This window comes from Nothobranchius furzeri, chromosome 7 (assembly GCF_043380555.1).
Source record: "Nothobranchius furzeri strain GRZ-AD chromosome 7, NfurGRZ-RIMD1, whole genome shotgun sequence".
Taxonomy (NCBI): domain Eukaryota; kingdom Metazoa; phylum Chordata; class Actinopteri; order Cyprinodontiformes; family Nothobranchiidae; genus Nothobranchius; species Nothobranchius furzeri.
In genome coordinates, this window is record NC_091747.1 from 30166464 (window position 1) to 30188562 (window position 22099).

General features: G+C 42.7%; 2 protein-coding genes across 9 annotated transcripts in view; one reads left to right on the top strand and one right to left on the bottom strand.

Annotated features, from left to right (window-relative positions):
- Positions 1-22099, top strand: part of znf438 (zinc finger protein 438) — a 108960-nt gene that overhangs the window by 84470 nt on the left and 2391 nt on the right. For 7 of the 8 annotated variants that reach the window (XM_054751244.2, XM_070553017.1, XM_054751243.2 and 4 more), the window contains one exon: positions 20311-22053. In XM_054751244.2, the coding sequence (XP_054607219.2) occupies positions 20339-22053 (1715 nt within the window). In that variant the 5' untranslated portion in view covers positions 20311-20338. Of the gene's footprint in view, positions 1-3312; positions 4981-20310; positions 22054-22099 lie in introns of those variants that run through there. The other variant, XM_070553019.1, reaches the window with a different exon arrangement.
- On the bottom strand, positions 7778-9621 carry LOC129157544 (uncharacterized). Its single transcript, XM_070553020.1, has 7 exons — positions 9561-9621; positions 9396-9455; positions 9250-9300; positions 8961-9160; positions 8718-8877; positions 8115-8212; positions 7778-8030 (listed from the first exon to the last, which is right to left on the bottom strand). Exons 2-7 carry the CDS (start codon positions 9448-9450, stop codon positions 7974-7976), a joined length of 621 nt encoding a protein of 206 aa, XP_070409121.1. The 5' UTR covers positions 9451-9455; positions 9561-9621; the 3' UTR covers positions 7778-7973.

The window sequence follows — 22099 nt, forward strand, 5'->3', positions numbered from 1 at the left end:
GAGCTCTCAGATCTTTGGGAAACGGTCAGCTGGTAGAACCTGAGTCAGAACCAAACAGGGTGAAGCTTCCTCGTGACTTCAAACGTCCCCCAACAACTAGTGATTTTTTAATCAAAATTAAAAACCTTCATGTATCCATTAGCCTTTGAATGAACGTTTGTTATGCTGCACTTTCTGCATTGTAACTAACCTTTTGACTATACCTTTTATCTGTTTGTTAGATCTGAATTTAATATCTACATTTCTTTGTTTGATTTACTGTGTTTGCTGTTCTTGCTTCTGTAAAGCACATTGAGTTGCCGTTGTGTTTAAAATGTGCTACACATAGACTCTGGTCTAGCGGCTGACTGGTTAAACATTTCACAATAAAACACGAGTTATAAAAATACCTTTGTCAGTAATACACAGTGTCCTAAACTGACTTACTGACTCAGTGATACCACACATATTAATCAAACCAGCCCACCATAAATATACTATTGCAGGGTTTTTCTTGCATTCAAATTTGCGTGGTGGCCGCCTCCAGCTAATTTTGTGCCGCCCCAGCCTGATTTCACTCTGCCCCCAGCTACATGGATGTTATTTTAACTGCAGTTGCAGTGTTGCGCCACTACAGGGGCGCTGTATCCGCAGCGGTGCACCGAAAAGCACTGAAACCGCTGCAGAAAAAGATCAAAAATAGCTTGTCTTGCTAGTTGGTACATATCTATGGTTGGTGCTATTGACGTCCTGATTTTCCCCCAGGCTCTTCCATATCAGAGCAGGGCAGTACAGTGCAACTAAAAAAAACTGTCTGTGCGTGTCTGTCTATTTTTAAATGTAGCACTGGTGCAACATCTTTGAATTTCTATTTTCCCCAGAACTTTAATGAACAAAAAAAAAAGTTACGTTTAAGAAAAAATGCTTTTTACTGGCGCACAGTGTGGAAATCTGAATGCAGTGGAGGAAAAGATAGGAACCAGCAAAGACGCAAAGGCAGAACCGGCCCAAAGTTTGGGATCAAAAGTGCAGCTACATGCAGATTGGCTAATGCTAAAGCTAACGGGTAGCAGTCTCACGATCAAGCGGCACACAGAAAAATATATGATGATGTAAAACTAAGAGACTAAACTCTACAAGCGGATGAAAAGTCCCCACCATCCTGTTTATTCTGCATCCTGCAGCGCTACGGATCAGAACAGCTGCAGACAGGGGCGTCGGACTGGGGGGGGAAAGGGTACCGTTTACCCAGGGCCCACTGCAGGGAGGGGCCCTGAGACAGCTTTGAATAAAAATGTTTTATTGTTGTTGTTTTTTCCCCCCAACTTACTTAATGTCTTAATAAACTTCCCTTTACCTGGATAAAGAGGTTAAGAAACAGAATTTCGCCTTAAAAATAATAACTGAATAATCTCTGAGGCATCTATCACCCCTTAAAAATGTGCAAAGTGGTTTAGTCCACACCTGCGGCCAGGGGCTGCACGGCCGCATGTACAGCTATGAGACATCGCAGATGCCGACAGCCAGAGCTGGAGGCAGGAGAGTCAGTTATGTCTTTTCCCAAGAAAGGGAAATCTGGCTTCCACAAAAGAAAAGAAAAGAAAAGAAAAGAAGGAGAAGGAGGAAAAGTTAATTGAACAGAAGCAAGTAGAAGGACGGTGAGCAGCAGCAGCAGAACACAGTTTTAGCTGATATTAGCTAGCTCTCAGAAGCTGCATTCATGTTAGGAGTTCAGTGTTAAACGCCTTTAGTTTCACCATCAAGATCAAATATAAATTAATTAGTGTTATCAGTGAAAACACTGGATGGATGTTGTAGGGCTGTCATGGTTGACACGTCTCTACAACATTGCGTGGTCATCGGGGGCAGTTCCTAGGGAGTGGCAGACCGGGGTGGTGGTCCCCATCTTTAAGAAGGGTGACCTGAGGGTGTGTTCCAACTATAGGGGGATCACACTCCTCAGCCTCCCGGGAAAGGTCTACGCCAAGGTACTGGAGAAGAGGGTGCGATCGATAGTTGAATCTCAGATAGAGGAGGAGCAATGTGGTTTTCGTCCTGGCCGTGGAACTGTGGACCAGCTCTATACCCTTGCAAGGGTGATGGAGGGGGCATGGGAGTTTGCCCAACCAATCCACATGTGCTTTGTGGATTTGGAGAAGGCTTATGACCGTGTCCCCAGGGGCACCCTGTGGGGGACGCTCCAGGAGTATGGGGTGGGTGGCTTTCTGTTAAGGGCCATTCAGTCCCTTTACCAGAGGAGCGTGAGTTTGGTCCGCATAGCCGGTAGTAAGTCGGACCTGTTCCCAGTGAGGGTTGGACTCCGCCAGGGCTGCCCTTTGTCACCGGTTCTGTTCATCACTTTTATGGACAGAATTTCTAGACGCAGCCGTGGTGTGGAGTGTGTCGAGTTTGGTGGCAGGAGAATCTCGTCTCTGCTTTTTGCGGATGATGTGGTCCTCCTAGCTTCATCCAGCTCTGACCTTCAGCTCTTGCTGGGTAGGTTCGTGGCCGAATGTGAATCGGCTGGGATGAGGATCAGCACCTCCAAATCTGAGACCATGGTTCTCGACCGGAAAAGGGTGGCTTGCCACCTCCGGGTCGGGGGAGAGGTCCTACCTCAAGTGGAGGAGTTTAAGTATCTCGGGGTCTTGTTCACGAGTGAGGGTAGGAGGGATCGGGAGATCGACAGGCGGATTGGTTCGGCGTCTGCAGTGATGCGGACGCTGAGCCGATCTGTCGTGGGGAAGAGGGAGCTGAGCCAGAAAGCCAGGCTCTCGATTTACCGGTCGATCTACGTCCCAATCCTCACCTATGGTCATGAGCTTTGGGTAATGACCGAAAGAACGAGATCGCGGATACAAGCGGCCGAAATGAGTTTCCTCCGTAGGGTGGCCGGGCTCAGCCTTAGAGATAGGGTGAGGAGCTCGGACATTCGGGAGGGACTCGGAGTAGAACCGCTGCTCCTCCGGATCGAAAGGAGCCAGTTGAGGTGGTTTGGGCATCTGGTCAGGATGCCTCCTGGACGCCTCCCCGGGGAGGTGTTTCGGGCATGTCCTGCCGGCAGAAGGCCCCCGGGTCGACCCAGGACACGTTGGAGAGGTTACATCTCCAATCTGGTCCGGGAACGCCTTGGGGTCCTGCCGGAGGAGCTGGTGGACAAGGCCGGGGAGAGGACGGCCTGGAGCTCCCTAATTGGGATGCTGCCCCCGCGACCCGGACCCGGATAAACGGACGAAGACGAAGAAGAAGAAGTGAAAACACTAATATATATATATATATATATATATATATATATATATATATATATATATATATATATCAGAATTATTATCGCGGGCGGCCGCCGCCAATTAATTTGCGGACCTCGCAGTAAAAACAGGTTCACTCTGTGTGGATATTTCAGCTCCTTCCCAGTCATGGACCAGGACAAACTTGGTATCGATGGATTTGTGGTAATCTCAGGAACGTGAAGCTGCCACTGTTTTTCGTATAGCATGACGACACTGGTGTTAGAGGATTGTTATTGACTTGGTTAGATATTTTAAGCCTATTTTCAATTTCTTTATATTTGATCTTGAAAACGGACAATCTTATAATTTGGCTGATAATGCAGGGATTATAAAATTTAGAGTACATTACATTCACAGAGAGAACCTGGTTTATTTCATGTCATATGTATTTAATATATCAATACATATAAGCTTAACATCATGAACCATGACAGACATGACTGAAGAGCAGATGAAGATATCATGCCAGGCACTGATGAGAAAACATTACAAGGATCTCACAGCTGAATTTGAGAATGAGATGCTACACCTGAGAACAATATATGGTTTCACATTTCCACACATTCTGTCTCCTCTTGAGCTGCTTAATTCCACACAGGATGCAATTACAGAGCATTTTTGGAGAAGTTTGTATTGGACTGAGGATATTTTGCACACTACCTGTGACTGTTGCTGGGGGTGAACGAGCTTTTAGCAAACTGAAACTGGTGAAAAATTATTTGAGATCAACAATGTCCCAGGATAGACTGAACAGCCTAGCTCTTCTTTCTATTGAAAGCCAATTAGCCAAAGGATTGGACTTTAAAGATCTTGTAAGTGATTTTGCTGACATGAAGACCCATCAGTGGGCATTTACTGGAAAATAAATTCCAGGACTTTTGTTTGAAAACATTGTTGGCAAATAAAAATAATTATATGTGAAGTCTGGGCATTTCACTTTCATTATGCTGGCATTTGTATTTGCTCAATATAGAGGTTAAACTAAGATCATATTTATTATCTTGTCTTATAGCATGACAAAAAATGTGTAAGAGAGATATTAAGTAATTCAGCATGGGGGCCCACCTAGAAGACTTGTACCTAGGGCCCAGAATTTGGTGCTACGCCCCTGGCTGCAGATACGAGTCACATTACTGCTACGAGTCTGCTCCACACAGGAGCAGGATGTACCGCAAGCTGTTGTAGTATTTAATTCACCAACGTTTCTATCTTTGAACATAATTTAAATTGGATTATTGCCAACCCGTACATAATAGACATGCCACCATTACATTGTCAGCAGCAGAAATTAAATGTTATTACCATTTCCAATACAAATGCATGTTAATGAAATGCATTATTTACTGGATATAATTTTGTGTTATTTTGACTAAGATGAGTTTAACTGCCACAATGTAAATTATGTCAATTTGTTTGATTTATTGTGTTATGTATGTATCTTATTTCCCTTGTCTATTGTTGTTTCTTTTGGGGTAGGAACTAAGTTTCATGCTGTGTTGCACACGGCCCATTTTGGGTGACGGAAAGGGAAGTAAAAGAGCATGTGAAAAGAAGCTAAGCTATAACCTATGCAGTCACAGGAATGAATAAATAAGCAGTTTAAAGTAAGGGGAAGCTGTAGAGAAGACGAAGAAGAAACCAGCGAATTACCTTTGTTAAGTTTTGTTCCTGAAGCGGATTCACTCCCTTATGGTTACGTGCAGCCAGCGAGGTACGTTAACTGTGTTTATTTATAGAGTATCTGTGAACTTGGGTTAATGTTTATTTGTAATATTTATGTTTGGTTATTCTGTACTTTGGTGTAATGACAGTTTGACGGTGGATTCATGGTGTTTTGGAGGAGAAGTGTGAAGGAAGAATAAATCCATCAGTGAATGAAGAACCGTGGTGTCGTCTATTAACCGGAGGGAGCGAAAATGAGTGTTATTAATACAAACCTAAAATGTTACTGAAATGTAGGTCAAATATTTAAACATATTTTAACTATAAATATCAGATGGGAAAAGGGAACTAAACACCAATCTAATGCAAATTATTGAGCCTTTTATAATAAGAGTCTGTTATTTCAGCCTGATCATTTTGTTTTATTTCATATTTTTTTGCAGCAAACCAGTTTTGTTTCACTTGAAACGTTGTCAAATGGAATATTCTATTAATCAACAGAAGCGTAGATTCGAACACTTAACGAAAACATATTTTGCCTTTAAAAAAGCGAGGCAGTTGAATGCACAGAGTATGCATGTGCTGGCGCACGGTCAGGATGGTACCACCTCAGTTTGAGCCAGGAAAAACCCTGTATACTATTATACTATAAGATTAATGCACACAATATGTTTCATTTAAGACATTTAACTGCATGCTTGGATGTTTGCGTTGTATGTGTTCACGCACGTGGTTCACACTTGCGAACATTGAGAACAAAGTAGAAATTCAATGAAAAGAAGCTAAATGACTACACATTAATTTGGTAAAAACACATCGCTCTCCGCCACTATCGTTCCAAGATTTAATCCCAAAATGGACATTTTCCTTTAGTTTATGAAGACTGTTTTCTTTACCTTTTCGGTTTTGGCTAGGTGTGCTGGCGGCAGCAGAAGTACCCGAGATGCCGTTTGGTCTGTTTCTAAATAAACAAACATGATTTGGAACATGATTTGGTGTCTGCCGTTCTCATCTCTGCCTTTCCAGGTCTTCTGTGAACAAAGTATAATATCAGATTTATTTTATAATAGATGTTATCAAAAAGGTCACCATAAAAGAAAACATGATTACATCCACTACACTTGAGGATTCTGTTCATGGGTCATACTGCTTGAGGTTATTTCAATTCAATGAGTTTATTTCACTTAGCAAAAAAATAAATTATTCATCATTAAGTCACAAAAATTTAATAAGAATCATCCAAGTGAAAAGAAGGGGAGGAAAAAAAATAAATCTTATTTGACCTGTAGGTTATATATGATTTATCTTTTTTCCATGACGGGATTACCATCACAAATCAGATGAACCGACTGGAACCTCGGCCACTGTGATTGGTTGTTTGTTGTTTCAGCATGTTTACAACAAGCCATTCTATTGGAGGACTGTGGGCAGCAACATGGAAAATAGGCTCTCTTTGCTGGTGGGCTTTTGGAGGGAACAAAATGGTAATTACTGCAGCATTCAGGTTATAATTCTAATGCAAATGACCCTAGTCTTCTACACTAGGATCACACAGTAGTGACCAGGAACCTGAGCTGCAGTGCACTCCTCCAACATTCCTGAACATTCAGAATTTGTTTTTGCCAAATGTAAAAGCAGTTTTTCACTAAACAAAGTTTAAAAAATCTCAGAATAAAAACTTTATTAGAAAGACAGTTTTTTGCTATAAAAGTGATTTCAATTTCAATACTGGGGCAAAAAAAGTTTCTTTATTTAATTCCTGACAATTCTTGTTGATTTACCTGGTTTATGAGTTAGCCACTGCCAGCCATCAAAACTGATGAATTTTACTTCTTATTTCTCACCAAAAATCGTCTGACGTCCATGTTCTGTCTGACCCGGAGTCGCTTTCAGCCAATGAAACAAGGAGGGTTTACCTGCCTCTCCACTTGTTTCTGTAACTCTTCTCTGTTTAGTCAATCCATCTTGCCTGTGTTGACAAAACATTTGGGGCTTGATAAGAAATGTTCGGGGCATGAGCCATGAATGCCCAGGCCAGGTGACGCCAATCACTCCGATGAAGTTTTGGAGAGTGACGGACCCATCCAGTATGGAGGCGATGTGGTAACACTCCACCCTACTAACACAGGTCCGTTGCAACAACGTAGTCGCAACGTATTTTCTGACACCTTGTGATGTTGCAGGAACGTCGCATGTTACGTAGTAGCGACTTCCAAAGTGAAATTCCGCTACGACGTTGTCAGAACGTCACATAGGACGTTGCTGGAACGTTGTCGCGACATATCCACAACTTTACTGCAATGTTGTGACAACATCGCTATTATAACGTTGTGACAACGTACCAACTAAATGTTTGTGGCACGTTGCAGAGACGTTTTCAGGTTAACCTTTTTTTTCACCTTTATTAATTATTTACCACAGAAAATTATAGTGCAAAACTAATGGCAGATTAACAGCAAAAACAACCAGAATGGAAAAACAAATGTATAAAAACCTTAAAAACAAGTAATATAGGACAGCGGTGTCATGATTTCATTTAAAAGCTCTACTGCATATGTTTAGTATGCATATGTTTTCGTTTCGGAACCACTGGAGGAGATAATGCAAAGGATTCTCCAGAGAATCAAGAAAATTATGGACAACCCTGAGCATTCTCTTCACAAGACTTGAGGATCCTTCCTGCCAACAGCCATTGTAATATACAACAACTCTGATGACTTGATTATTATTATTATTCTGAGCTACTACAGCAATCAATTTCCCTCTGGGATTAATAAAGTATTTTTGAATTGAATGGAATAGTAGGCAGCAGGATCAGATGTAATTTCACAGGATGGACAATAAACTGACTTTTCAGCTTTTTATTACATAAAGATTTGACACTTGCATACACAATTTAAACAAAACATTTTTATAGCGCCTCTCAAAATAAAAACCACAAGGCGCTTTAAAAAAATGATCAAAAAAATATATATAAAAATAGAAAAATCTAAAATTGTGAACAAAACTGAGAAAAATAAAACAGAAAGGGTGCAGGTTCACTTAGTCCTCCTCAGAAGAATGGGCCTCCATTTGTGTGGCACGATGCTGTGCTTCAGCCTGAAGGAAAAAAAAGGAGGTACAAATTAGTGAGCAATTAACACATAAATGTCTCCAACAAGCTTTCAGTCATAAATCAATTACCTCTCTTCTGACTTTCTGGGGAGCATGCGTAAGGACTTCCATTATTTGCACCTCTATGTCCTTATCTGTGGAGTCTGGAAGCGAGGTCTTCACAGCACCTGGGAACAGACAGGTGATATACAGGAAACCTTAAAGAGCAAGTCACCCCCAAATCAACTATTTTTCTCTGATAAACTACATAAATGCGTGTCTAATCGTGCTGCAGACACGTGTAGAGAATAGTTTTGCACTTTAGTGCATTTTAGTTAAAATTTAAAATTTCTGCCTGAAACTGTCAGTGTTGTGCCGTTGTCAGGTAAAAACTCTTCACTGCATTTGAATTTAAATCTGCCGCCGCTATTGGCTAAGAGGTATGCTATGATGTAAACTGGTACATTATGATGTCACAATGTCGTGAGTGTGTGTATTTGTTAGTGGCTCCACCCTCTCGGTCTGCTAGGAAACAGCATGTGTTGCATTTTTCAAACATGAAGTAGGAGTGAAGTACGCTTCTTGTAAGGGGTGACTTGCTCTTTAAGATTACTGAAACCGTTTTACAGTTCTGACAGCTGTAAGATTTAATGAAATTCTATAAAACATGTCCAGTAAAAAGCATCAACTCACGTTTGATCAGCCTGAATATTTTAAGGTTACACAGCTTGGCTTTCTGCTTCTTCCCATGCAGGCTGTATCCACACCAAACAGCATTGCTGGCGACAGCCAGCATGGTCCGTCTTGTATTTTCTCCCAGCTTCCGTCCTCCAATGAGGCTTAGAAAACGGACCTTATAAATTGTACAAAGTTGATCAAATAAAATATCAGATTTCATTAAAACCATTTTCTGAATGTCTACAATTGTTTACTTACAGCTTGCTGGAAATATGCCTTGTCCTGCAAGTTATTGTCAAGCAAGGTAAAGTCCTCCGCATCTTTACAAGGCTCCAGGCGCAGATCATCTTGAGTTTGGCTCTCAAAATGCTGAGAAGCCACATTATGGAGCAGCTTCTCCATGGTGTGCATTTTCCCCTCCATCATGTTCACTTTTATCAGCAGTGACTTGCAGATATCTTGGACAAAAGAAGAATCATAAATTACAACACAAATAATAGATTTAACTTATAAGTGGACCTTTTAAAAAGGGGAAACTCAATCTCACCTGTGATTGCAGCATTATTCCTTAAAGCATCAGCGATGCCTGCTGCTTGATCTGAAATGATAAAATGATAAGTTCTCAAAAAAAATCTACCAAAACATTTTAATACACCACTCTAGGTTTTGGTAGAGGTATTTTAAGTTACTTGCCTTCAGTGGCTTTTTGCCTTGGGGTGACCCTTTGCCTTGGTGTACTTGTGGCCATTAAATCTATGAGTTGACAAAACACATTTTAATAGTAGTAGTGCAAAGTTTTAAAAGGCAAATATACAAATCAGTAGACATTTTAGTTACAGCAGAAGATAAAATGTGTACCTTCACCGTTGAGGGACTCAGCTGGCAGTGTTGTCCTCTTCGAAACAGGAACTGAAGGGGGCAAAACATATCAAAACTAAATTAAACAAATAAATTTGACAGCAGTCTAAAGAAGCTGGTGGGCAGTCTAGAGGACAAATTGAAGTATGGCCTGAATAAATTAAATAAACATAAAGGGAAATATACACACCATCTCTGCTGATGGTTCTATCAGCAACAGCGTTCTCTCTGCCATGGGAACTGCAAAAAATGAAAAAAAAAAAAACAGAAAAAAAAACGACAACATTATTGGGCTAGAAAATTACTATGGAGCTCTGCACCCCACAAAATAAAATTAGATTTAGTTAAAAACACAAGTTCTAGCAGTAGAACATCGGCTCAAAACTAACCTCTCGTTCTCTCAGTAGAGCATGGACCTGAAAGCAAACAGATATGTTTTTTTTTTTGTTGCTATTTTATATTATTAAAAAGAATATACAACATGTTTATGACAGAAACATTACCTGCTTCATCATCAGAGCTGGACAGGTACCGCTTATTGTTCTTAACCTTTCGTTTGGTCACCTCTCTCTCTCACTCTCGGCTTGGGAATCTTCCAGCTACTGCCTGGCAAGACACTTGGCTTCTTCATATTCCTCTTAATAAGCATAACAGTCAAGTTCATATGAAAAGATTCGAAGGAAACCATTTAAATGTGATGGCCAAGTAGTAGTTGCAGTACCTGTTTGGCGCTGAAATAGCCTTACTCTATGTTGAGTCCAATCAGGAGATGGATGTTCCACATTTAGGTTCCTGAATGTGGTTTTGTTTGCTGTCCAGTAACAATAATGCACCTAAGATTTTGGAAAAGAGATTAGTTTCCAACCAAGTTTACACAGACACATAGCCACAGGAATTTCTGCATAAACTGCATGTTCAAAAAACAACAAACTCACCCATTGTTTATGAAAATTTAGCTTTTGACTACACATCTCAAACTAAAGCAATACTTTGTGTTACAATGTTTAATACTAGCTAACTAAACAATTTGATTCTTTATTCTTTTGCTAGTTTGGAAGACTGGGTTGCCCAAGTCCAGTCCTTGGGATATTTTAGATACATCCTTGCTCAAATGGCTAAAAGTCCATCACGCCCCCTGCCCCAAACACAAATTTCTAACGCTCCATTCATGTTTAGCTAAACATGGCCGTCTCTCTACACAAGATCTCAATAAAGTCGACAGACACAGTGAAAAGGCTTGCTTAAACACCAATAAACATTACCTAATTATTAAAAACCACTGAGCCGCAAAACGTTTAGGGCAGAACATTAGCCCAGAGGTTTACTGATCGAGCAGACATGTGAGAACACGTGTAATGACCGCTTAGCAATGGGGCTACCTTGTGGCTAACGGTAGCTGGACTGCTAACTCTACAAATACACTGGTTGTAGTTATATCAATAGAATAGTTACAGAGTCATCTTGCTTAAAATTAGATTGATATTATTCTAATTCAAGCGAAAAGTCCAGTTAGTTTGTTTGATTTTACTTGAACAGACCGAATAAACTACAGTAGGTAAGCTACCATGCGGTAGCTATTGTTTGAGGGCAGATATATGCTATTGCCTTTTGTAAACCAAATTTAGAACTAACAAGCACATGATAAAACTTTTTCTTACCTGAAGCAAGCGAACTAAGGAGTGAGTGGTTGACAAATAAATCCGAAGTAGCCAAATAGCAAAGAGCAACTAACTGGAAATCTTGTGGAATTAAAGAAGGGATGAAATAAGAACAAAAAAAGAGGCAGAGTAAGCTGATTGGAAGATGGTCTGGAACATGTGATGACCATAACAAATCAGATAACTGGCTGGAACAGGGTTGTTGCAACAAGCCATTCCATTGGAATGCTGTGAGGCAAGTAACATGTAAATTAGCCTACATTTCCTTGCTGGTGGATTTTAGAAAGTAACATTTGTAAACAGCAAAAATGAGTTTTTCAGTAAACAAAGTTTAGAATTTTTTTTTCATAAAATATAAAGTCCAACTTTTTTAAATTAGAAAGACATTTTAGCTATAAACATGATTCAAGTACTGCAACTACTAATTGTTTATTTAATTATTGTCAAAACTCTAATAATAATAAAAAACAATTAAAATACCCAAAGATTAAATATCTTTGTGTGTTATTTTTCATGGATAAGCTGAAAATCTAATTTGATGATAAAATCTCTCAAATTTTATTTATTCTGGAACTACAGTTATCACGTTGTAACAACGTAGCAGCAACGTTGTTATTCAAAGTGCCGAATAAGTTACAGAGAGGACATTTAACAGAGGTTGTAAAGCGACTTTTGGAGGATGTTGTAGTGTGACGTTTCAGCAATGTAACAACAACGTCCCCTGTGGAACATAGTAACCTAAACGTAGCAGCTACGTTGTCACTACGTCACAAACGAAACGTCGCAAAATGCGACGTTGTGGCGACTTTCTGTGTTAGTAGGGCAGCGCTCAATGTCGTCTCTGTTTTCGTTTCATCTAGTTTCTACCTCTTGAGGCCACTATCTGTTTGTTTCATAAAAATAGTACATCCGTACTGATTTCCAAAGTAAACTTTCTTCTTCTAAAGTAGTCCCGCTGTTTATTCTGATCGCTGTTTGAATGTGGGACTACTTTCTTTTCAGCATAAGTAGTAAAGCGGCTCTCATGTGATCATTTTAGACCAATCCTGTGCTTGCATTTAGTAAACAGGAAACATAGCGGTGTACTCAGAGCCGGGAATTAGCAGCGATTATGATTTAATTACCTTAGAAACTCATTAATTAGAGAACAAAAAGTTATTTTTATGGAAACGTGTTTAATGTAATGTCAGGCGACAAGTTTCTGTCAGAATATATTCAGATTAAAAATGCTCTTACCCGTTAGCGTTTCCAAGTCTTTGTTTATTGTAATGGTGGGTAGTGGAAGGAGATGTAATAAAGGAAGTCCCTCTTCATCTGGTAACGGCCCTTTATAGAAGACACACCATGCTGGAAAATCAGCATAACACTGTCGCCACTGTGTCTTATGTAAACACCTTGGCAGCATGGCGATGTGGGGATTTGGCGCCATTTGTTCCATCAAGCTTAGTAGTAATGTTGCTGCAATGTTGAAAATAAAAGTAAACATAGTATGTATGTAAAACTTTCGCTTTTGTTAACGTAAACCAGCTGAGATGAGAAACTGGAGTGATGCAGAGCTCCAGGAGCTTCTCTCCGTTAGATCATCAGAGACTGCACAGGGACTGTGGAGGACAGATGTGGAACTAGGATTGGGACAATATTACATTTAACTTGTACCAAGTTTCATAACTTGCAACTGAGACTGGGAGGTAATGAAGGCCACCTCAGACAGTTTAGATGAGTTCACAGATACCTCACCTCCTACATCCACTTCTGTCAGGACGGCATCATACCATCACACACCAGGGTGAGTTATAAAAATGACAAAGCCTGGTTTACCCCTAAACTCAAACAGCTGTGGTTAGAAAAGAGAGGTGCATTTAAAAGGGGGACAAGGACTCCTACAGAGACACTAAATACAGGTTCAGCAAAGAATTGGTCAAAGCAAAACACCAGCATCAGGACAAAATGCAGCAGCAAATCTCTGAAAACGACCCAACATCTGTGTGGAAAAGTTTCAGGAATATCACCAACTACAAACCCAGAACCCCCGCCTCCACCGATAATCTGCTCTTGGCAAGCAACCTAAACAATTTCTATTGTCGGTTTGATGAGCCATCAGGCAGGGCTCACTCCTCATCCAGCCCCAACAATAGTGCGTTTACATGCAGCCAGTAACCCGAATATTCACAATAACCCGGTTCCGCAGGTCCTTGTAAACACCGCCAAAAACCCGGATCTGCTCATAACCGGGTTTTTAAAAACCCGGTTACTACACCTGGGGTAACCCTTTTCTAACCCGAATGTTTGGTCGTGTAAACGCATATCGGGATATCCCCATCAAAGCGTGTGTTCTGCGCATGCTCTGTTCGCAAGGAATCTTGGTCTTTTGAGTAGCGAGACGTCTTGTATGCCCCAGAACACCGGAAGTAAACAACAAGTTGGGAGCAAAATGGCGAGTCGCGGCACAGCACCACACTTTGAGTGATGAGGAAACTATAGCGCAAACAAACGCGGTCGCTATCTCTTCCGAACTGGGAAACATGTTGTTGTTTTCACGGATACCGGAACAAGAAGAACCGGAAATGACGCATATTGCGTCTGGACGTAGTCCATACGTCCTGATGCTACCCCAACGTCCGCATTTAAATCGGGTTATGCACGTTAGAGGTAACTCTTTATTTATGCTTGTAAACGGGTTATTCTGATCAACTCAGAAACCCGAATACCGACCATAACCCGATCATAACCCGGATATTGGCTGCATGTAAACGTACTCACTGTGGAATTTACCTTCATCACCCTCCCCCTCACTCCCCACTCATGAGGTCTTCACATCACACACCTCCACCACAAATCTACACATTCATGAAGCACTGTGCTGAAGAGCTGGCCCCAGTGTTTACGAGCATCTTCAACTCCTCACTGGAGGAATCTCATGTGCCTGCCTGCTTCAAGATCTCCACCATAGTCCCTGTCTCTAGAGCCCTTTTCAGATAGACATTCTGGAACATTTGTGGACAATTCAATCCGGTTTTTAACCAGAACTGTGTTTTCAGACACACCACTTTTGTACTGGAACTTGTCCTTTCGGCTGCGTTCACACAGCAGGGAAAAGTTCCAGATGTCTGACGGCGGCGGGCGGGGTGGTGGGGGTAGAGAGAATTGGACTCATGTTAAGAAGAAGAAGATATCATTTCTATAGCGCCTCTCAAGATAAAAATTACGAGGCGCTTAAGCATAATTCTGCGCAAACGAAGACGCATAAGAGACCTGGATGATGAAGCTCAATGGTTAAAGGAATCACTGAAGCGGTGTGAAGCGCTCCATCGCGCGTCTAGGCGGTACCGTAGGAGGCGAGCTGCCGTGGTTCGCTGCATGCTACAGCAGCGAGCTACCTAGGTGCGCACAGCGCCCCCCGGTCCCCTCCTCCTCCCCCTCCCCTCCCCCTTGTCCGGAACTTTACCTCACCAGTCTGAATCAGCCACCCTGTCCGTAACAATTCCGGATCTGTTACTAGGGGCTTTGTCCGGATAAATTCCGGAAAACGTTATCCGGATGTTTGTATTCAGACACAAAGGTCTTACGGACAGAGTCCGGAACATTTCCGTTTTTCATGGCCTGTCTGAAGGGGGCTCAAGAAACCAAGAATCACTGGACTAAATGACTACAGACCTGTGGCTCTGACATCTGTGGTCATGAAGTAATTTGAGCACCTAGTTCTCCCCCACCTCAAGACCCTCACAGCCCCCCTCCTGGACCCCCTGCAGTTTGCATACAGAGCAAACAGGTCTGTAGATGACGCAATCAACATGGCTCTACAATTCATCCTGCATCATCTGGACTCCTCAGGTACCTACGCCAGAATATTGTTCGTGGACTTCAGCTCTGCATTCAACACAATCCTGCCAGACCTCCTCCAAGACAAAATGTCCCAGATGAACGTGCCTGACCCCATCTGCAGGTGGATCACTGACTTCCTGACAGACAGGAAACAACAAGTCAGGCTGGGGAAGAATGTCTCGGACCAACGGACCATCAGCACCGGCTCACCACAGAGCTGTGTTCTTTCCCCTCTGCTCTTCTTCCTGTACACCAACAGCTGCACCTCCAAACATGAGTCTGTCAAACTAATTAAGTTTGCTGATGACACCACCATCATCGGACTCATCTCTAATGGGGATGAGTCCGCTTACAGAATGGAGGCTGAACGGCTGGTGTCCTGGTGCAGCCACAACAACCTGGTGCTAAACACCCAGAAGACAGCGGAGGTTGTTGTGGACTTTAAGAAACACACACACCCCATCCCCCCCTTAAACTTGTCTGACACTCCCATCACGATGGTGGACTCATGTCGCTTCCTGGGCACCACCATCACCCAGGACCTCAAATGGGAGCCCACCATCACCACCATCACCACCATCACCACCATCAGAAAAAAGGCCCAGCAGAGGATGTACTTCCTGAGGCAGTTGAAGAAATTCAACCTATCACCACAGTCGATGAGGCAGTTCTACACCGCTATCATCGAGTCCATCCTCACCTCCTCCATCACCGTGTGGTACGCTGGAGCTACCACCAGGGACAAGAAGAGGCTGCAGCGTGTCGTGCGCTCTGCAGAGAAGGTCATTGGCTGCAAACTCCCCTCCATTCAAGATCTGTACACCTCTAGGACATTGAGGCGTGCAGGTCGGATAATAGCAGACTCGTCTCACCCTGGACACAGTCTCTTTGACTCGCTCACATCTGGCAGAAGGCTCTGATCCATTCGGACCAGAACCTCTCGCCACAAAAACAGTTTCTTCCCCTCTGCAGTTGGACTTTTGAATGAACATCCTAGGGCAGCCCACTCAAGTTGATTGGTCCCAGTCACGTGACCTGATGCTGTGCTTGAAACATTCAGCAAATACTCAGATTAGTACCTACACAGGGTAGATAGCTGTTCTCTAAATCTTGCCACTTTAATAATTTTATCATGAGTGTTTCATTAGTTCTTATATTTGCTTATCTCTTAATTCATTTTTTTTTCCTATCTTACCGTCTGCACCAAAATACCGCAGCAATTTCCTAATGTTGTGACTTGGCACACATATGGCAATAAAACTTCTGATTCTGATTCTGATTGCAACATGTTTTTTAACTGTGACTTTAGTTTTGTAGCATGTAATCCATGTTTTGTAAATTGTAACATTTGTTTTGTAACACGTAATTTTCATTTAGTCACACAACTTTTGTTTACCAACATATAACTTTCGTTTTGTAACGTATAACTTTGGTACATAACATGAAACTTTTATTTTGTAACTTGCAGAAGAAAAAAAATCTAACTTTCAAAACACAAATGTCAGTCTACAAGTACAAAACATATTGTCCCTACTCTAGCTCGCTTCCAACAGGAATATTCTTCGACAGGAATCCAAGACTCATGATTGGCTGGTCAGCTAAAGCCTGTCATTGGTTCTTTGGGAAGGAAGCTAGAATTGGGACAAAAATGTTTTGTACTTGTAAACTTGAGTTTTGTAACTGTAGACTGAGATGTGTGTTTTGAGAGTTGTGATTTGAAACTTCTACATTGATTGTTTTCTGCAAGTTACAAAACGAAAGTTATGTGTTACAAAATGAGAATCACATGCTACAAAATGAAAGTAATAGTTACAAAACATGTTACAGGTTACAAAGCTTGTTACAATTACATGTAATATTGTCCCAATCCTAGTTCAATACACAGACACATTTAGGAGCGGCTTGTCAAAAACTTTAATGAGCGTGAATTTGATTGGAATAAAAAGCAAGTTATGTCCAAGCGTGGCAGTGCAGAGACCACCCCTGTACCCCTTCTGTACCGCCATCATGTAATCTGGTATAAAAAGGACACGATTACACCACATTACCACCACAGTCTGACTACTTTTAAACAACCTAAGGTTCCCTGATGCCAGCTCAGCATTGTGGCTAATTGGTGGTATTATTTTATAGAAGAGGGTAAAGATCCTCCCATTGGGCAGTTTTCATGCTCTGCTCCTTGACTGTAGTAGGAAGTAAGGGGGTATGAGAAGCCCCCTGCAGATCCTCAGGATGTACCACGACAGCCCACTGAGCACATATTAAAGGGGCCAGTCTCCCCTAAGCCCGGGGCGGAGAGAGTGTGCTTCATGGGACCAGAGATGCGTAGGTAATAGGACAGCTTGTCACAATTGTGCAAATGTGTGCATTTTTGACTGGATGTGTTTGTCTCTGTATTTGCTAAAGGTGCAGAGGAAAAAACTCAAGAATGTTCAGAGAGGTCACATTTGTCCTAGCAAACTTCGGACAAGAAAAAAAAGGCTTCATAGTCACCTCCATTAAGTGTTTTTGCTGTGGACAATTAGAGCAAACCTAACCCCCAATCCACACTGGAGGCGTCAGTGACTTTGAACGGCAGTGAAACTGTTTATTTGCGTGCTTCGCGGCACGTTAATCCACATCGGGAGGGTCTCAGACGTGCAGAGATCTTGCAAGACCTTGTTAAACCAAAAACAAGAAGATCTCGTTTGATATCACTGTTTGATGTCATATATAATGTTGTGCCCCTCGACTGCCAGGATTAAAGACATGAAAAAAAAACACTGCTGCACATCTCGAAAGATGCTGGGAGTAATAAGCTGTTACACCATATGTTGGCCATTTTTCCATTTCATGTTTTTGATCCGAGACAAAAATAGAAAATACAAAAAACACGACATGTTTTGTTTTTTAATCAGTTTATAAAACAAAAAAAACAATCAATTTTTCCCTTTTTGATTTTCCATCAAAAATAGACAACAAATGATACACGGATTCACTGGAAGCACTTGGATTCATTGTGGGGGTTGCAGCACAGATTGACGTTTCTGTCAACTTTGAACGTAGTGGCTGCTGCTGGAGCTGGTGGACGGAGACATGCTTCTAAAGAAGACGGGCTAAAGTTGGTTATACAGAACTGCTTTGGGTTTGAGGAGTCTGATGTTGAGTAGAAAAACATCCTCAGTTAAATATTCTGGGCAACAGTAAAGTCCTATCTGTGTTAATAGCTCTTATGACCTTAAATACAGTTTATTAACGAATGATGAACACACATGCGTCCAAACTTTCTGGACATTTCCCTCCACTGTTTCAGCTGACTGTTCCAACCCTCCTCAGCACCACACACTCCCCTCCTGTTACATCTAACCCGGTGAGGAGAGAGCTGAGGTGGCTTAAGAGCAGGAAAGCTGCGGGTCCTGGTGGAATCAGCCCCAGACTGCTCAAAGACTGTGCTGACCAGCTTTGTGAAGTCGTCACGCACATGTTCAACTTGAGCCTTCAGCTAGAGCAGGTCCCCATCCTGTGGAAGACCTCCTGTGTGGTTCCTGTTCCCAAAACATCACATCCCAGTGAACCAGACCACTACAGACCAGACACCTTGACCTCCCACCTGATGGAGACTACGAAGAGACTCATCCTCACCCATTTAAGTTCAGTGGTGATCCCATAAATAGACCCATTGCATTTTGCATATAAACCAAACATGGGGGTGGAGGACGCGCTCATCTGCCTGCAGCACCGGGCTCTAAGTCACCTCGAGATGCAAACGAGGTCTGTGAGAGTCATGTTCTTTGATTTGTCAAGTGCCTTCAACACCATCCATCCGTGCCACCGTGACACACGTCTTCTCTCCTAAAATTTTAACCCTCCCACATTGTTAATGGGGTCTGATGGGGCCCAGGTGCTTATTTATTTTGGGAGTGCACCACTTCACCCTCGCCAAGGGAAATGGTAAATGGTCTGTATTTAATATAGCGCCTTCTGGAGTCCTAGAACCCCCCAAGGCACTTTACAATACAGTCATTCACCCATTAACTCGCTGGTGGGGATGAGCTACATAGTAGCCACAGCTGCCCTGGGGCACACTGACAGAGGCGAGGCTGCCGAGCACTGGTGCCACCGGTCCCTCCGACCACCACCAGCAAGCAACGTGGGTTAAGTGTCCCAAGGACACAATGACAGCGACAAGCTGAGCGGGGCTTGAACCTGCAACCTTCCGATTACGGGGCGAGCACTTAACTCCTGTGCCACCGTCGCCCCATAAACTGATAAACTATCAACCATGTTTAGCCACCCTCTGTCCTGGAGGGATCACCCAATAGGACAGTGGAAGTGTTGGGTCACCGCTTCACTGGTGGGATTTTCCCATTTATGTGTAGAGACTAGCAACATCCCACCTCTGTGTAACCAGGTTGCAGTTACGGAAGCCAGAAGAGGCCAAAAGTCCTCAAAAGTATTTTATCCTACTGGCTAATATGAATTGAAATTGAGATTCAAGCCATGTTCACCTTCACAACTTTAGTAACTTTGTGCTGATGATCCACATGAACAGAGTAGTAGATGAAATTACATCATGAAATTAGCTTAACATGAAATTTTTTTTTCTTGGCAATAAATAAATACTGATAATATTGTGAATGACATCAATAGCCCACCCTTAGATAGGGGGCTGGGATCCTGTTTCCCCTGCGAGAGCAGCCCTGTATGGCGCTCAGCCAGTGTAGCCACAGGTGGGAGGGAGATCTTGGGAGGAGCGCAGATTACATTGAGGTTGATGACCTCGCCAGGCTGAAGTTCACCAATCCAAAGGTGGGGGGGTAGGTTGGGTTTTCACAGCGTCTGTCTGCATTCCTTCGTGGGGGTTTGTTGTTGGCATTCACAAGGCTGCCATGGCGTCAGATTCTGATAACAAGACTTTGTTTGGGTCAGGCAGAGATAATTTTCCTCTCTGCCTTGAAGTGTGTAACTGATCATTCAAGTCCTCCAATGAAGCCAGTTCAGGTTTTTAAACATTTCTTTGTATTTGTTGAATTTAGTGGTTGAAGGTTACGACAATAGTTTAGTGTCTTTGTGTGTTTACCTGTAGTCTTGTTTTTATTTTTATTCTTCTCTTTCTCTAAGTGTATTTGCTGCTGTAATGAGTAGGATTAATAAAGTCTATTCTATTCTATATTAGTAATAATAATCCACAATAGGGCTTGGTAATAAAACACAAGTCTGATGTGTTACATTTATAAAGTAAGACTGGATATGGCCAGACTCAGTAAAACGTAGTTTTTTGTGTGTTTCAGCTGATGACAACTGAGTCCAGCCTTTCAAATGAAGAGCCTTCAGTTCCGAAGCATTGCTCCCAAGGCCCCAGCTGTGGTGGGCTCTCCCTCTCCTACAGCCATTCCTTGCCAGCCACCGTCAGCCCTACCTGAGACCACCACTGCCTCCAGACCTAAGTCAATCCTCGTACCCACTCAAAATTATGCACTCATGCAAATAGCCGGTCAAGATGGTACATTCTCCCTGGTGGCCCTACCCCCTTCTGTCTCCTCTCAGTCACCACCACAACAAACCCAGTCAATCCAGAAAAACATCAAGTTACCCATTCCTCGATATCAGTCGATGAGAAGCAGGACAACTTCAGATAAGGGTAAATCTCCGCCACTGGCTGCCAGTGTGAAACCAGCCTCTGGTGTCTGTAAAGTACCACAGATTAAGCCAATGATGTGCAGAGCATCGTCAGCCACTATGAAAAAGTTACAAGTGACAAAGCACATAAAGGAAACCTTAGTTCCAAAAGAGGAACCTTTAGAAAAATTAATCCTCATGGATTCAAGCTCATCAGACATCTCTGTGACTGCTGTACTTCCAGATAATGCTGTTCTCTGTCCAGGCACCAAATTAGAGCAAACGTCAACCTGCTCTGATCCACCTACCCCAACAAGCCTTATTCAGAACCTCCAGTGCCCATCTGTAACTCCCTCAAGCTCCATGGGCAAATCTCTACAGGAAAGTAAGCCTACATTAAGGCTGTGCCAGGCTAAACCAGCTCAGCCCCAAAGCAGTATCACTGTCCTGTCCCCAGCCATCTTCAGTAAAGCAGTCCAAATTATTCCTTCCCCACCCAAGGGCAAATTGCCTATATTGCCCTACTCTAAAATGAAAAGCACCCTGATCCCTACCACAAAACTCAGTAGTTTATCCCATGAACAAAAAGGCTTCTATGGACAAACAGAACTCACTAGCCACTTAGAAACCACATTCAAGAACGTAGAAAACACTGGAGACTTCAGTCAAAACCAGATTCAGCTCCAGACCAAGCCCACGCCTGTTACTGTCACCCACCAGAAACCACCTGGCAAGAAGAGAGGTAGGAAGAGGAAGACCATGGAGGACATCCTGGCTTTTGAAGCCCGAAAAAAGAGGTCTCTGTCCTTTTTTCGTAGAAGGGTCCCAGATAAACCACCAGCGGTTTTTACAGGCTTTAAACCAAAAGAAGTTGATATTTCTAAGAAATACCGCAGCATTCGTCCCAAACCAATGTTGGTAATGGAAACGGTTCCAAGACCGGTTAGTTTGCCTTCTATTACACCAGATGGCCAAGAGCAGGAACTTTTAATCGGTCATCAGCTACCTACCGCTACCACAACAAAGGCTCTAAACTGTCCACCTCAGCCAGCCCCAGTAACGCTCCAACTGAGAGGGTCCCCCCATCCTAAAGTCTTCATAGGTAGCCGTCCGCTCCACCGGTGCTCTATCTGCAGCCGCAGTTTTAAATTTAAGCATCATCTTCAGAGCCACATGAACTCTCATACCAAAAGTCAACCCTACATATGTCCCTTGTGTCGCAAAGAGTATGCCTATAGAGGCAGCCTGAGCACCCACATAAAGCTTCATCACTCTGAGGTTCGGCCACGACGCTCCCTGTGCTGCGAGTTCTGTGAAAAGTCCTTCGGATATATCGGGGTGTACTTTCGTCATCTAAAAGAGGTCCACAAGGTTGCGCTGACTGTGGAGCCATCCATCAGCCGTCACGAGGAGGGGTGAGAACACTGAATCAGATAATACACAAGTGCAAGTTCCTTATCA

What these genes read in the sequence shown, in the direction of transcription:
- LOC129157544 (XM_070553020.1), bottom strand. Translation starts at nt 9,450, where the DNA reads ATGGCCACAAGTACACCAAGGCAAAGGGTCACCCCAAGGCAAAAAGCC. An exon ending in AATATTCAGGCTGATCAAAC is followed by an intron (nt 8,213 to 8,717) that starts GTGAGTTGATGC and finishes GTCTGTTCCCAG; the next exon opens with GTGCTGTGAAGACCTCGCTT. An exon ending in CCCAGAAAGTCAGAAGAGAG is followed by an intron (nt 8,031 to 8,114) that starts GTAATTGATTTA and finishes TTTTTCCTTCAG; the next exon opens with GCTGAAGCACAGCATCGTGC.